The 16,519-nt window shown below is 42.4% G+C and overlaps 1 protein-coding gene across 6 annotated transcripts in view; it reads left to right on the top strand.

Annotated features, from left to right (window-relative positions):
- The first annotated feature begins 7,158 nt into the window (after positions 1-7,158).
- The window catches only part of LRCH1 (leucine rich repeats and calponin homology domain containing 1), a 116,506-nt gene continuing 107,145 nt past the window's right edge, over positions 7,159-16,519 (top strand). For all 6 annotated transcript variants that reach the window (XR_010783160.1, XR_010783161.1, XR_010783159.1 and 3 more), the window contains exon 1: positions 7,159-7,495. Coding sequence is in view for 2 of the 6 variants with exons in the window: in XM_066545002.1 (XP_066401099.1) it covers positions 7,255-7,495 (241 nt within the window). In the remaining 4 variants the exon portion in view is untranslated. The remainder of the gene's footprint in view (positions 7,496-16,519) is intronic.

Raw genomic sequence — 16,519 nt, 5'->3', positions numbered from 1 at the left:
CTACGGTGTCTGGTCACTCTCTTGTACCTAGCACATGAGATTTTGGAGTGGTGGAAGGTTCACAACCCTGTACTCTGATTGCGAGATCCAGACTTCACTGGAAGGCACCAATGGTCTGCTGTGTGAGGATTCTGCTCACTTCAGTGATGCTGCAAGCTTGGGATGCAGTGCTGGAAAGTGCTCCCTGCTACAGGTGGAGCAGCAAAGTCACACCTAGAAGAGCTGTCTCACCTCCTCTTGTCCCTGCCTCCACATTTCCACTGCACCCCAGCTCAGCCCATGTTGAACTCCAGTGATCCAGATCACAAAGTGGGAACTAATATCAAGTGATTACAGGTTGGAGGCTTTGTTTTGTGCTGGAAGAAACTAAGATTGCTCTAAACTAAGTGGTGTGTTCTGTATCTAACTGTGAATAGAATGCCTCTAAAACATTGCTTACAAACTAGCTTGGTATAGAGTTATTATAGTTATTTTAGATGTGTTAGAAAGCTATGATGAAACAGGATAAATTGCTGTTTTTCTGTCAAAAACCCAGTAAATTATATATTTCTTGCTAGTTATGCAAAATTATTGTTTTTGGGAAGTTTAATATGAATTGCTGAATGCCTTGATCTTTATGGAAGGGATGAGGATATAAATTGCAATTAAATGGTAAACTTTGATCCTGATTCTTTGCCACTGATTTTCAAGACCTGTACCACAGTATTTGCAGCATAGCAAATGTGGATTTAAGTTATTTTTGATCACCTGTAAAACACTATCAGCTGCTCTGGCATCATATATGAAATATAAAAGAATCAAGATTGCTCTAAGACATGAATTTTCTCCTGTAGCCATGCAGCCACAGTTCTCGAAACACAAAGTGTACTGAGTATTGGCCTCCTAGCCAGCACTTCCCATGGCCATGTACCAAGGCAACATCCCCATGTGGGCCAAAATCTGTCTATAAAATATATGTGATTAAACCTGAGAGCACATAATTTACTCTTCATAAAATATTGTGTCTTGCCATCCTTATTGATGTTTGGGGGCTATTAGGACAACCAAGGAGAATGTTATTCTTTACTAGTAAAAGTCTTATTCTGATGGTGCTGTTATTCCAAATAACTCTTGTTTCAGGGGCCCTGGATACATATTTGGAAAACAAAGATACCTCTTAGGGGTGGAACACCTTCTGGACAAAGAGGTGCTGGTGGTCGCAATGGATCCATATTTGTGCACATTATCAGAGCATATCTGGCTACTAACATGTTTTTGGATACAATTCCTCATTCAAGAACTGCATGCATGGTGTATTTTTTTTCCCAGTGGCAGGTAACCTCTTTGCAGTATCACCTCAGAATTTATTGCTGCCAGTTGACTGGTATCAGCAACATGGCTGGAATGAGTGAGGACAAGGCCTAAACACAGTGCTGGTCAACTAAAATCAGTTGCCAGCTGGGTGGTTTGCAGCCACTAGGTTTGTGTTGGTCCACAGCTCTACTGAGTTCCCAGGTGTCTCAAGAACTTGTTTATACCAGAGAGATGGTTTGTGTGGTTTGCAAGGAATATATTTGGGCTTGCATGTAGGGTTGAGCTGTTCTTTCATTTCCACTGCTGCTTTTGGCCTTTAGGCCTTCACTTTCCCCTTTCTATGTCACAATGGTTTACCAGGCAGTAGTTCTCTTTGGTCCCAGTGCTCTTGCTTTTCTTTAAAGGGATATGAAACATTCTACCTACTGCCTTTCCCATAATCATTAGCACGGGTTTTACAAAGTCTTTTCCTTGTGTGCTCCACCGAGAAACCTGAATTCAGCTGGTTGGCTAATGCCTTCTATCTCCTTGCATTTTCTGAATTTTGCAATAGACTGATGACTCGCTATTTCAATTTTCGTTTCATGTGTCTGTGCTAATAGTCTGATGTGGGTAGGAAATCAGGTTTGCATAGTGTTTTTGCAACAGACATATAAACTGCTTTATTTCAACAGCATGCACTGGAGGTATTGTGAGGCTGCCAGCAATGTGTCTCCATAGATGTCTCATTGCTATTGACAATAACTAGTTGTTCTCTCTATTTTTGTTGGAAGACAGGTTATATCTTACTCTGATGGCTTCTTCCCTTACCAGATGCTGTTCCAAATTTTCATAAAGGCAAACTCCTGGAAGACAATCCTTTCCCAGCTTAGGTGTGTCTTTGTTTTTGTCTCCTTAGTTCAAACACCTATCAGCTCTTCCTGTTTGTAGAGCAAGGCTGCCATCACAGTTACAATCCCCTGAACCTCTGCTGAAGTTGATACAAGGTAAGAATGACTATAGTTATTACTATCACATTGCATATTTCAAGGTTGTCTGAAAAACTTGAAAAAACTCTGCCAGTTAACAACTAATAATGTGAGCTAAATTAGTATTTCAAGCATGACCATGTGAGTGCATTGCCTTTAACTCCTTAGTCATTTCCAGTATTTCAGTGATATTAAGTTTCTTTTTGGTTTTAGTTTGCATTCAGTTCTATATTCATGACCAGTTAGCTTAGAACTGAGCTTGTGGTCATGATCTTCTGCAGCTTCTCTCCTCTTGCATCAGTGTCTGTACAGAGCATCACTGTCATGACAGTGGCAGTGAACCTTGCCAATTTGCCCAGTGTATGTGGGGGTGTTTGAGATCCATCCTGTGGCAAATGAGTCCCACCAACCATCATTCAGGGTGTGTTTTGAGCCTGGCCACCTGCTAGGTCTCAGGACACAGTGAGGGAGATGCTTTCCTGAGCTCCCAATGCTTGTCACAATCAGTAGTAGGCACCAAGAAGTGCTTCTTTTTCTGTAGTATTTAAATAATTCTGTTCCATTATATAATGAGCTTGCTTGAGTCTATGTAAGGATGAACCTTGTTTGTCTTCTGAGCAGTGACTATCCTGCTTTTCTCCTTTCTGAGCTCCTGCTTTGTATGTAAGCTTCCCCCTGATCTCTTGTCTCCTATCAATTATTTGTTCTCTTCTTCCCCTCACCCTTTTTTATTTTCTTTCTTTATGAGTATTCTGATAGGTAGGTGGTCTGTAGATGGATTTTTCTGAGCTATTTCCTGATATAGCTTCCTTGCCTTTCAGACTCCCTTCACCAGCTTCGCTGCAAGAAAGCTCCAGTGCACTGTCTGCTCTGCGTAGGCTACTCATTCTCCTGGTGGCTCTGCTCTGTGTAGGCTACTAATCCTTCTGGTGTGTCTGCTATGAACTGCTCATCCCAGAATGCTGTCAGCAGTGTAGGGAGTCTGTGCTCTAATTGAAAGGAACATCTTTCACTCTGTGCCACCTGATGCTTCAGTCTGCATACTTTTTCTCTTGAGATTCCTCTAGTAATTTTCTTTGTCCTGGTGCTGTTTGTCAAGCTACCAAGGATGTATAATGTGTCCTGAGTTGTAGCTGCTGATTTGTGTGGCACCAAACAGAGGCAGCCTTTCAGGCTGAGTGCCACACACTTTCTGTTTGATGTCTTACTTAAAATGCATGTGTTTTTTCTGTCTCTAGACCAGACAGCTTTGTCCACCTGTGATACTCATGTGAAGAAAGCACTGGTGTACCCTGACTGTGTCTGAACTACTTCTCACAATTCTTTCTTCAGCATTATCTTGGAGCACATGGAGCATGAGGTGAATGTCTTCATGCTGAGGTAAAGTAAGGCTCTCCTGCTGCATGCTGTGAAAGTGCTGTGTCTAGCACAGGACAGGTACCCACACTGAGGTCCCATGCTATCTTGTGAGGGACCAAGTCCCTGGACATAAGTCCCCACCCAACTCTGATCTTCACAAGGCACATAGGCCTTGCCATTTGCCTTTTTTTCTGTCAATTTAGAGTCATAGAAATTCACTCTGAAACTCTAAGGCTCATGTATCCCTTAGCTGTGGTACTTTCTGTGCATTTCTGGTATGAGTTTTCTTCTCACAACCATTATGTGTGACTGGCAGAAGAGTCACCTGTCTTCTGATACCACCCATAAGACTTCCTTCTGCATTCTTTTCTTCCTAGAGCTGCTCCTTTTAAGCTGTTCTAGGTCTTATTGAAGAGACAAACAAATGCAAATACTGTCACATAGGAACTAGTGGGGGCAAGGAATGGAAGGAGGCCTGCTTGCAGTGACACCTTGCCACTAGCTTAGTTTAGCTGCTGTGCCAGGATGTGCCCACTTAGTGATCTGACCAAAGCCAAAATATGGAGTGTGACCTTCCAAATGCACCTGCATAGATAGGAAACTGGTGCTGGTGTGATTGGTCTTTTTGTTTTCTGTAGTGCTTCCAGTTTCTAATCCTTTGTATCTATAGGAACAGAGTTAGATCTAGCACAGTGCTCAGGCAGAGAGGAGAGAAAGTGAAGGCAATGTACAGCCTCAGCTCTACGCAGGCTTTGCAGGTTGTTGTGGTTTTTTTTGTTTTTTTTTTTTTTTTGGTTGGTTTTGGTTTTTTTTTTGTTTTGTTTTTGTTTTGTTTGTTTGTTTGTTTGTTTTTTGTTGTTTTTTTTTTTTTTTTTTTTTTTTGCTTTCTACAATCTTGGTAACATGGACTGTTTTCATCGTGTTACTTCCAGGAGTTTCAACTTAGTGTGTGATAAGCAGAGGTCATGCCTGCATTGCAGCTCAGCTGCTCAGATCAAAAAGCAGTTTAAATCAGTGTTGATCCCTGATTATTGCTGTGTGCCCTTGCACTGCTATAAAGTAAAACCTACATCTTTAACCCCTGCTAGGCCAAGTGCCCATGTAGCCTCAGCCTTTCTGTAATCCTAGCTGTCCTCATGCTGCATGTCTTCAAAGGGAAGGCTGTACTGACTTGTCTGCCTTTGTCAGCCACATGTCAGCCTCATGTGAGCCCAGCAGGGCAGGCAAGGTGGGCACATGGTGTCTGCCTGCAAGCAGGGTAACCTGGTGGCTCCTCTGGGCTTTGGGTACCTCCTGCAAAGGAGGACAAGCTGTCCTTCAAATAAGGTTGAGAAAGGTATCACTGCTACTCTCCCTTCAGCAAGATGCTGTGAATCAATTCACAGGATTTGTGTTAAGCTGTGAGGTCAATGAAGAGAAAAATAAAACAATTTTTTTTTTGTTTAATAAAAATCATTTTTAGAAATAATGTCTTACCAGATGTGGGGGAGGAAGGGACATTGTGTTCCACTGGTGAGAAAACTTCACAAACCTCACCAGAAGACAGGCCTGATTCCCGACTGTAAAGACCTGATGCTGGAAGAGGAATTTTTCATCTATGCTGCCTGAACGTTTCGTTCTATATTTAAAATTTCCAAATAAAATTCCACGATGTTTGGTAATTTAATACACAGGAAATCTCCCATGCAAAGTCATTTACTGAGTTATATATATATATTTCAGATTTAAGTGTATAAGAATATAGTACTTAGTTCATTAAATTTGCATTTAAGAAATTGCATTTAAAAATATAGGGGGAGTCTAGCAGTTAGTTCTTATTCACAGTTTATTCAACTTGAATTGAATAATGTTTTTATTACTTACTGTTTATCAACACTTTTCTTTAAATTGCTGAGAAGATGTAGCAATTTATCTATTTCTTTGTGCTTTCCAGCAGCAATGCAAAGATTGCACGCAAACTGGAATTAAACATTTTAACAAAACCAAAACATGCTGTGACTAGTGGAAATTTGTGGGTAATATGATCTTCATAACCCACCAACAAGCTTTGTCAAAAGCAATGTGATATCTGGGCACAAATGTTGTGGTAACTGTTGGTTAACTTTGGCTAGGGACTGTTCCAAGGAATGCTGTCAAGGCTTACTCTCTCGTGCATCCAAAATTTTCTTGAACTGGTAGTACATTGATTTAGTCATCCCAAAAACTAAGATCTCTGCATCAAAATAAAGAACTGGCAGTTGTAGGTGCTCGGGTACCAGTAGTAGGTATGAGGGGAATTTGCACTGGAAATTAAGTTCAGGGGTTGTATTTTAGGTGCATTATAAATGTAATTACAGTAAAATAACATCCTTTACCCATCTACCCTACAGCTTTTTCCTCAATGTAAGGCATCTCTTTAAAAACACTGCTATGCTGCTTGCTGACACTCTTGCAGTGACACAATGCATATAAAACAAAAATGAAAAATTCTGATACTGAGAAAATATCTTAATTATAAAGAACAAGTTTTTAATGGATGCTATGATATTTTTATGTGAAAAGGTCCACCTCTAACACCCTTTCTCCCATTCTCATTCCCCAGTGCTGTTTCTGGTTGTGACTGCTAAACTCGCTATGATGTCTCCTGTTCTTCAGGAACTTGGGGTTATTTCCTTGTGCCAGTTAGGTCTTCCTTGTCCCTGTAGCACTCAGCGGTTTCACTTCCTGGAGCTGGGAAGGCTTTGGTTTAACGTCAACCATTGATCACGGCTCAGGGTAAGTGAGTGAAATGTAATGGTCTGTAAAGCACAGGTCAGGGGTGACGTTGTACAAGTCCTGTGTTAACTTTAAACAAGTCCTGTGTTAACTTAAAACTCTGTAACCCCTGTGGGAACACCTGGTCTTGCTCCTCTCCATCTCCCTTTGCCAAGCTGCAGAGAGGGAAGGGGAAATAAACCAAACCCATCACCCTCACCGCTCGGAAAGGTCATCCCAGCGGAAACTGAACGGATGGTGGCTCCTATGCTTGGTTTGTCACTACAAATCCTCCGAGGGTCCCTCTGGGGCAGGAGCCACAGACAGGTGCGCACCGGCCGCTGCGGGAGAAGCACAGCACAGAAAGCCCTTCTGCAGGGCAGATGCTCCCGAGGCCTCGCTCGGTGGCAGCAGCCGCTGCAGCCTTTAACTCCCCACTGCGGAAAGCCGAGCCCGCACACTCTGCTGCCGGCACACCTGCCGGCTCACCGCCCGCCGCCACCCATCCAGCCCCCGGGCCCTGCCGGGGGACAGCTCCGCCGGCTGCCCGCAGAAGGGGCCCAAGTCGGCGGCGGGTAGGCCTCCCGGGCTGGCTTTCCAGGGAATGCTATGGCAAGGAAACAATGGAGAGCCGCCCCCTCTCCGCCTCCCCACTGGCACTTCCAGCGCCGGGAGCAGCGCGCCGCCGCTAGGTGGCGCCGCGGCGGGGAGAGCTGCCGGGAGGGGCGGAGCATGCGCAGTGGGCGCGCCTCGCCCGGGCCGCGCGCCTCCGCCCCCTGCTCGCGCCGCCGCCGCCGCCGCGAGCGGGAGGAGGAGGAGGAGGAGGAAGGAGGGAGAGAAGAAGGGAAGGAGGGAGGCAGGTCCGGTGGCCCTCTCGGGTAGCCCCAGCGGCGAGGGAAAGATGGCGACGCTGGGAGGCGAGTCGCAGCCCTTCCCTTCTGCTGCTCTGGCGGCGGCGGCCGGGGTGGGCGGCAGCGGCAGCGGGGCGCTGGGTCTGCAGGCGCCCCTGAACCGCGGTCTGGAGCGGGCGCTGGAGGAGGCGGCGCACTCCGGGGGGCTCAACCTGAGCGGCAGAAAGCTGAAGGAGTTCCCGCGCAGCGCCGCCGCCCTCAGCCATGACCTCTCCGACACGGTGCGGGCAGGTGAGCCCGAGCGAGCGGGCGCGCAGGGCGGGGGCGGCCGGGGAGCGGGGAAGGCGGGTTTGTTGAATGGCCCGGGATCCCCTCCCCGCCCCCTCAGTGCCCCCCGGCCTCCCGCGAGTGGGCGAGTACCCACTCCCCACTCTTTCGTTCGCCTTCCTCCGGGGCCCGTCCCCACACGGAAGCCGAGGCCACCCCCATCTCTCCCTGGACCCTGTGCTTTCTTTATTCCCCCGCCTTGGTGTATGAGGTAGGTGTCTGCTTCCATATGGTTGGATCTGTGCACGCTCCCCTCCATCCCCCCGCTCCGCTCTTGGTGAGGCAGAGCTGCCTCTCCCCTGGCACACTGGGGGAATGTGTGGGGAATTCTTGCTCGCACCTGTCCTCTTCTCTCTCTGGGGAACGTGCGTCTCTGTGCCACCCTTCCCTGACTGCTGAGGTTCGCGGTGGCAGCCAGCCCTCCTTTGATTCAGCCGCGGCAGGAATGCACACACGGTGCCAGGGTGGATACCTGCTGCTTCTGTCCTGCTGCTCGTGGGTGAACCCACCTGGTGCGGAGGGGATGCAAGTCCGTATGTAGCGGCACTGAGATACTCGTGTGCCTCTGAACGTGTCACCTGCTTGCATGCCACAGGGGAGGCATGTCCATAGGAAGACTGTTTGCTGTGCAGATGCCCCAGGGAGCATGCTACCTCTCACAAATGCCACTTGTTCAGCAGTGGGGTTGACATGCCCCTTAATGTCATTACAGTCATGTAGCCACAAGTGCCAGCTCTATGCAATGCTGTCCTCCAGGGCAAATGTAGAGAGAAATCCTCGTCTTCACAGGCACTGTATGTACTCTACAGTGGGGACACCATCATTACATAAATCTGCAGAGGGGACAGGCCTGACAACCCTGCAGGCAGGAGTGGTGAGGAGACATGTATTCAGTCTCTGTTAACTTGCTCTCACACCTTTTTTCCAACAGGAAAAAGTGCACACTTATTTCTCACCTAGGGAAGCAGACCCACCTCAAAGGGTCATGTGAGTTTTCCTGCTCTTGTTTATCCCAGGTGATGGAACCTAATTCCTTCTTTACATGGTGTCACTAGGTAGAAGGGTGTAAACCCACATTAGAGGAATATATTAGTGTATTGCTAAGGTCTTCAGCATACAGCCTCCACATGCCCTTGTGTCCCCATTTGCCTGCTGGAGACAGTTGTGTTGTGCAGCAGAGCAGGAGACGTGTAGTCACTTGTTCTTGCCCCATAAAACAGCAGGTGCTATACCTGCATGCAGACATGTGATAACATGAATCTAAATTCTCAGCTACTGCTGCACGTGAGGGCATTTATGCCTTCCTGTATATGGAGACAACACGTGGTTGTTGTGTCTGTCCCAGAGTTAGTGCCTCAGATGTATGGTAGGTGTCATATGTTATTGTTGCTTAACTGTGTTACTTGATGGCTGTTGCTGAGTGGATTTCACATTAGTCTGTGTGAGCACCTATATCCTGATATCAGTTAAAGAAGTGAAGGAAACTTGATGAATGAAACTACCATGAATTGATAGCATGAATTACCGTTCTAACCATCAGCTGACTCAGTAGCAGATGTGAAAGGGATAGGCAGGGTAGGGGAACTCTGTGTGGTTAGAAGAACTTTCAGCTTGTCATCCCAAGCAAGGCATTTTTTATCTCATTTCTTTTTCAAAGTTGAATTTCAGTAGACATGCTGCAATACAAGATAAATAGTTTGGAAATCCAGAAGTTGAGCTTGTTTGATATTGAACCAAATTGTTGGAAAACCAAATTGTATACTGAGGGGGTTGTATACTGGAAAGAAAATAGTTTGATTGGTAGTGATTGCATGTTAGTATTTGCGTATTGTGTAAGTATGTGCTGTACAGGCATGAGCTGTGTGTAGTATATAGAGGTAGCACCTGCTTCTTACATGCTTGCTTGTTCTACTGGTTTTTCTAGGGAAAAAATAGTCTCCAAGCATTATTGTGCTTTTGTCAGAGTTTACATGGAAAACATGTAAACAATATGAATTCAATATGAAATTGAATGTAGAATTGTGTTTTCATTCTCTTTTTGTTTGATATAAACAGTAGTGTAGATCAACCCTTCTCTTAATCTTGTGACAACAGCAGCCCTTTTATCATTGTCCCTTTTTAGAAGAACATTGTGTTAATCTATAGTTGCTTTAAGGTTTTGTTTGTAACAGCTTGTTGTAACTGTTTAATGGCAACTGCCTTGAAAGTTATGTGTTGATATATTTCCAAAATATCCATCTTTTTTTCCGTTTGTTACATTACATGAAAAATATATAAACAGGAGAGATGCTTGGCTTAAGGCCAAGATTCTGAAACTCTTGGGGCAAACTCTTGATGTGAATTTTCTCTTCTGCTTCCTCTCCATAAATGTGCACAGTACAACACTTTCTTGTACTACTTGGAATAGATCCTTGAAATGAGTGATTTGTAGTTTTGGATCTGATGTGTTGACATGTCTCTGCAGTCCTGAAACATTGGTTTTTAGGGTAGGGGCAGCCTTTCACTGTTTTTTTGAGGGGAGGAGAAGATTGCCAGGCTTGCTGAAAAAGGAAGTTACTTCTTGATGTAGAGGAGATGAGTGAGGGGGGTTAAGTTTAGGGCTCTGAGGAGCAGGGAATTTCCAGAAAACTGAAACCATGTCTGCACTTGACAGTGTTTTAGTACTGCAGACTGAAAATATTTTTGATTCAGAAAGTGATCATCTACAGCTTCTCTCAAATAAAATATTATCAAACTTGTTTTCTAGAAAGGTTCTGAGTGCTTTTTGTAGGTCTAAGGAAGGAAAGAGTGAACAACTTAAGGTTCTCTGTTCATGCATTTATTTTGTTCCTGAAGTTAGAAGTCAGATTTTCTATATCAATTGATGCACTTATGAAAGGGACATGACTTGTTTGCCTTTAGCAGCTGGGATGGGATAGTTTGATTTTTCTAGTTCTCACTGCAGTTACATTCTGTTATAACTACAGAGGCTGAACTGTACTTGTCACTTTCTATTCCTGCAGCTTCTGGTTATGCTTTTTCTTCTGTGACTTTTCTTTGCATTAAATCCATCTTGGTCATAGAAATCTCATAGAGCATTTCTTCCTCAGTCTTTGAGAGTTCTGCTCAAGTGCTGAGTGACCTGGTCAGATCTCTGCACACAGAATGGTGTTTTCATGGTGTTCAGTACTGTTAGAAGAAAATAAAACCTCTATGCAAAGTGTCTTGAGTTTAGTCAGGCATTTTAAACCACATCAGTGTGAATGCAATGCAAAAAGCATTTCAAAAATAATAAATGCTATTCTTATCACTTTTATTACAGGCTGGGTTATGCGGAAGGCAGTGGCACAGTAATCACACAGTTCTTAAGTAATAGCATGCAATTATATTCCTCCAAACCACTGGGAATGCTGGAAGCATGTTACTTCATAAAAGAGCAAGAAAGGCCCAAAGATGTAACCATGGCTGCCTGCTGTATTACCTCAGCCTCTTTCTGTGGGCTTTGATTGTATTTCTGAAGACAGATCCTCTGAACTTGTTCTGGTGAATACCTGCTTCATCCATTTCTATTGGATGAATTAGGCACATGGGGAGGGATTACTTGCTGCTGCTGGTAGGGACCTGGCAGAGAAGAAGATAAATTCTTTAAATTGCATGCTAGATTTTTAGAAAATAATTACTTATTGAAGTATTTTATTGCTACATTGGGCAGTATGAAATTTTGGAAGGAATGTGTATTTTTTTTGTGCAATAAAATGCTCTCTTGATAAAAGAGCTCCTGCCTGCTGTTTTTTAAAGTGCTTCTGAGTGGACTATACTTGTCAGACAATGCCGTGTTGAAGACACCTTTGCCTGACAGCATCTTTGAAATAGTTTTTTCAACTGTAATGATGGATTTGCTTTCAGGGTTGAAAAATCATAGTATTGCTGTGAGCCTTGATGCTGGTTTGGGTGAATATGTTCCTTTCATTCCTCTTTGCTGATAACATCAACAGTAGTATTTCTTGTTTCCCCCCCCTTTTTTAAACATTAAATATGTTGTGCATGGGGCTCAGAGCAACTTTATCTAGTCAAAGATGTTGCTGCTTCATGCAGGGGAGTTGAACCAGATGACATTTAAAGGTTCAGTCCAACCTAGACCATTCTATGATTCTGTGTACATTAGATTGCCATAGTTTATTCTTACTTATTTTCTCCACCTGCTTTATTAATGTAATTCTTCCTTCACATGTGACAATTCTCCTAATTTCAGCAGTAGATGTGCAGTTGGTTCCTCCTCTTCTAAGTGCAGGTTGTACTGGGCAGGATGTCATGGCTTGTTTGTGCTGCTGCACACTTCCAAATATCAAATATGACCACTATATGGACTCTTTAGAATTTGATTGTTATTTGGCCACTAGAGAAAAATATATTTGATATGCCCTGCTCCTTTTAAGAATTCTCTCTGATAATTACTTTGAATAATTCATAATTTTGAATTAATATTTTGATTAAATTGTGGATTTTTGGATAAGGCTGAGAGCCATTGTGGTCACTTGACTTAAACTCATATCAATAAGTAATGTCTTTATAAGGCTAAAAAAATAATAGAACTCAGTTTCTTTTTAATTTCAAAAGTCAGTCTCTTCCTACAGCCTTTCTTGTTTATTTGAAGATTTCTAACCTTACTTACTGTTTTTTTACACAAGAGTATCTTAAGTATATTAGGACAGGGAGAGAGAGTAAGTATGTTTGCTTATTATCACCAATGAATTGAGTATTACCCTGCAGCCAAAACTTAGGGGATGTAAGTCTTATGGCTAAAACATGAAGATAAATCAGTTTTGTATTCATTATTATGTATTTAACAGTTTCTGACACCACCTATTTGTGTGATGTGTCTGGACATCTCTGTGCCAACATATTCTAATTTCTGGTTTTTTACTAATAAGCAATACTTTGGGAAAGAGCTTTATCAAACTAAAAGAGTTCTTTTAGAAACATGGATGTGCATAGCAACTTATAACTGCAGAATACCATTTAAGCTCTCTTGGCCCTTTTGTTCTTCCTGAAGCCTGAATGTATCCTTGCTTGTGGATCTTATAAACATCAAGGCTATTGAGTTCTATTGAAAACAGTCTGTTAGTTCTCTTGCTGTGGAGTCTAGTCAGTGGTGCTTTTGAAAGTTACCTCTTTTGTCTGGAGATTTTTGCTCCCATAGCTGAAATGTGACTTTGCAGGTGCTGTTACATGCTCCTCAGCACAAAATAAAGTGAATTGGCTCAGACTGTTTGTTGCATGGAACAAATTATGAGTACACAATTGTCTGGTTACTGTTTCAGAATGTGGCTCGAGCAGATTAATGGCTTTCTACCACTGACTGTGTGTGTGTGTTTCCCTTGTATTTGTTTGTTTGTTTTTTCTTTTTGACTTGCTTGCTAGTCAAAACTAGTGCACAGGCTAAGAGGTAGGAGAGATGCCAGCCTAAAAACCATGGGAAGGGATAGGAGAAAGGGTGAAACCCCTCACTTTTCAGCAGGATTAGGCTCTGCTGTGATTTGAACCTTTACCCCCAAAGAGAACTTCCCCTTTAGGGTAGCAGTTATTTAAACAGCTCTGCCTGTAATTGCTATGTTTGGAAGTGCTGTGCATGAAAATGAATAAAAGCTGAAGGCTTTTGTAGAAATATTGTTGCTTTGTGCATCCTTGGCCAATCTGCTTGGAAAAGACTGACTCAGAGCTCCAGAAGAGCTGTTATGAAAGTCAAGGTGCTACAGGTTCCCTTTCAAATGCTTTTAGACAAGCAGTTCTGCAGATCCATTCACCTGTGATCACTGGTGGGAGGTAGAAGCTAAATATCCCTACATTGTTTGTGAGCCTTCTTTTAGTCCTTCCCTGGTCTGTTTCTATTGTGTCTTCAGCAAAAAAGGCATCTTGGTTTAGACATCTCTTAAACAGGAGAGATTGTAGGAAGCTTAACACGGTTACTGTCCAGAGAGTTTTGAAAACACTGAATAATTCTGTGAGGGGAAGAGGCAGGGGCAGAATCAGCTATGACAAAGTGGAATGAATATTTGCACAGTAGGCTTGGAAGAGGAAAGGGGCAAATGCCAATGCAATACAGATTTGAACAAGGAAATAGGTAAAAAGATGATACTGTTAAAGGTAGAAGTGTCATAGAGAGTGAAAACTTAGGAACTGTTGAAGAAAATATATGAAGTCAAAGAAGGGAGATGTGTGTAATGGCTTGGGATAATTCTCTGAAATCTGCAAAACTGAGGAAAAATGCCAGTTATGTTCATAATGATTAGAATTGTGTGGATAGAGAATCAGATAAACATGGAGAAAATTGTTTGGCTCCAAGATAGATGACATTTACAGACTTTATGCTACAAATAATAGTTTCAAATTTATACTTTAAAATGCTAATTGTTGAATTTAAGTTTGGGAAGCTTAGCATCCATTTGTCAGCATTAGGAAAACCCAGTGATTTTGCTGTTTACAGAGTTACAAGATCAAGCAAGATGGAGAGACTGGTGTTTTTGTATCAGAATGACCATTCTAGGAAAGATGAGTAACTTCTCTGGGCCACAGGCTGACTGCTCATCATTCTGCCTGCTGTGTTCTTGCTGACTGTTAGTAAGCATTTATTAGGTTTGTGAACATTCCCAAGCTGCTTAGATTGCTAATTCACAGTTAAAATCAATATGATTTAAATAATTGAAATGGCGCTTCCCAAACCAGAGATATCTTCAGTTTGTTCTGCTGAGACCAGAATTGTGGGAAGTGCACCCATTTATTGTCCTCCGACGTGTAAAAGTGAAAAAGCCAGAAATGTTACCCCTGCGTTCAGTGAGCGGATCACTGTCAAAACTGGAAATAGTGGAAATACATCTGACTTCTGACTGTTCTCTGCTGACCATGTTGTGCAAGGTGTTATACACCCATCAGAGCAGTTCTTTGGAATGCAACTGAGGAGTTAAGCTTCTGGAGGAATAATTCCTTTCTGCTAAATTTGTGCATAGATGTTTCTTTGTGGGAGGAGTTCATTTATGAAATTCTGACGCTTTCTCCCCAGCGTCTTTCTCTAAGGGTGTCTTGCTGGCCAGCTTTTTATTCTTTTTTTCCTTGTATGGTGCAGAACACCCTAATGCCTGCAAACCTCCTAACTATTTAAAAATAGAAATAACAATAACAGTCTTTTGTCCTCCTATCCCAGGCTGTAGGAGAAATATTCTTAAAGGAAAAAACAAAAAGTCAAAAGTTGTGAGATGATCGTGGCAGAGCCAAGTGGGGATTAGTTTTGCACTTAATTTGGAGCCTGAAGAGGTTTGCACTTGCTTTTGAAGCTGCATGAAAGTGTTTCATGTTCAGCTGAGCTTGTGTGGATTTAAAACTTTTAAAAGGTAACTGCTAAGTTCATGGTGATTATGTGAGGTGGTTCTTCTAGGAATGGTTAGAGAAATTACTGGAAGTAGCTGGAAGTTTTAAATATCAGAATAGAGTTCTTGGTCTTTATGAGAAGCAGAACAGGGGCAAAATAGCTGAGCACCAATGTTAGCAGTGACCTGTGCCGCTGAATGGAGAGGGTTTTTATGTCGATTTTCTGTAGATGGGTGATTTTATTCCTTGGTGCGAAGTGCAGTAGTTGTAATATTATTATTTCCTTTCAGGACCATGGTGCTTTAAAGTACTAGATTAGTAACTGCTTTAATTTCTAGGTTTTGGATTTAATCATATGAACTAGGTGTTTTCTACTACTATTGTCATCTGATAAATACTTATTTCTGGTAGGAAGTGACATTGCTGGAGCAACTGGCATTCATATGTGTGTGAAGGATTTAAGGCAAATAGTTTTTTGAATTAAGTAAAATTCAGCAAAGTATATCTTGGAAATATATTTAAACATAGCATGTGACTTGATTTCTTTATACTGTAAAGAGTACTAAAATACTATTATAATACTACTTTATATTCTAAAGTAGTATGTTTCAAAAATAGCAAAGTGACTGCAAATGACACTTTGACTTCAATTTATCTTATGCCATCAGAATGAGGTTTTTAGCATCTAAAGTCTGCATCTTTGGTTGTGCTATTTGCAGTGATGCTTCTCCTTTGTAGCATTACCTTAGACAGCCAAAAAGGAAAAATGAAAAACAAATAAGAAGGGGGGGGAAAAACCCCACCACATTTAAATGTGAAGAGAAAAGCATGAGTAAGAAGCTGGATCTGTTGTTTGGTGAACAGAAAGAAACAGGTTCATAAAATGTGTGTGCAAATAAATCACTGAAACTGATGGAGAAGTTTTGTGAAATGGGCAAGAATTGGGGTAGGAAAAGAAAATTGAATCAGAGGGTAAGCCAAGGAAAGACATGGAGCAGAATACACGCTTGGGTAACCCTTACAGGGTAAGGCAAAATACCAAAAATGCAAGTGCAATAGTTTATGTATAGTAAGAACATTGTCCAATTTTAAAGACAGTGAAATTGTTATCGTGGTCAGCAAAGATTTTATTATTAAAATAACTTTTTGTACTATTTGAACTTTTAGCTATTTAAAAACTTAATGACAAGAGAAGTAGGGATTATTGAACTATAGACAGGTAGTACCTGTCTACTGCTGCTGTTATATGACTGTATTTTGAGAATAGTGAGGCTTAGCTGAATTCATTTGATTCAGTCTTTTTAAGGCAGGGCAAATGAATTAACAACAAAGCTGTGTGTCTATTCAGTGGGGAAGGAGGAAGAACATAGTGTAATTCATATGTTATATAATTATAAAATGCAGACTGTTATGAAGATTTCTGGAATGAGTGTCTGGTCAAAGCTGAAAGGAGCTTTCTCAGCAGTTGGAGCAGGACAAGGATGCCCTGGTTACTAAATACAGCTGTGATTGATCAAGGGGAACAACTTAACCCAGGGTTTCCCATGCTCATTTTGTGTTGTGTTGCTAGGGCTTCTTGTTTACTTGTTTTGTTGGGGTTTTTTGAGTTCATCCCAGTTCAAGAAAACTGTCCTTTTGCCTTCCACT

This window comes from Molothrus aeneus, chromosome 2 (assembly GCF_037042795.1).
Source record: "Molothrus aeneus isolate 106 chromosome 2, BPBGC_Maene_1.0, whole genome shotgun sequence".
Classification (NCBI taxonomy): Eukaryota; Metazoa; Chordata; class Aves; order Passeriformes; family Icteridae; genus Molothrus; species Molothrus aeneus.
This window is presented reverse-complemented; position numbering and strand designations above follow the sequence as displayed.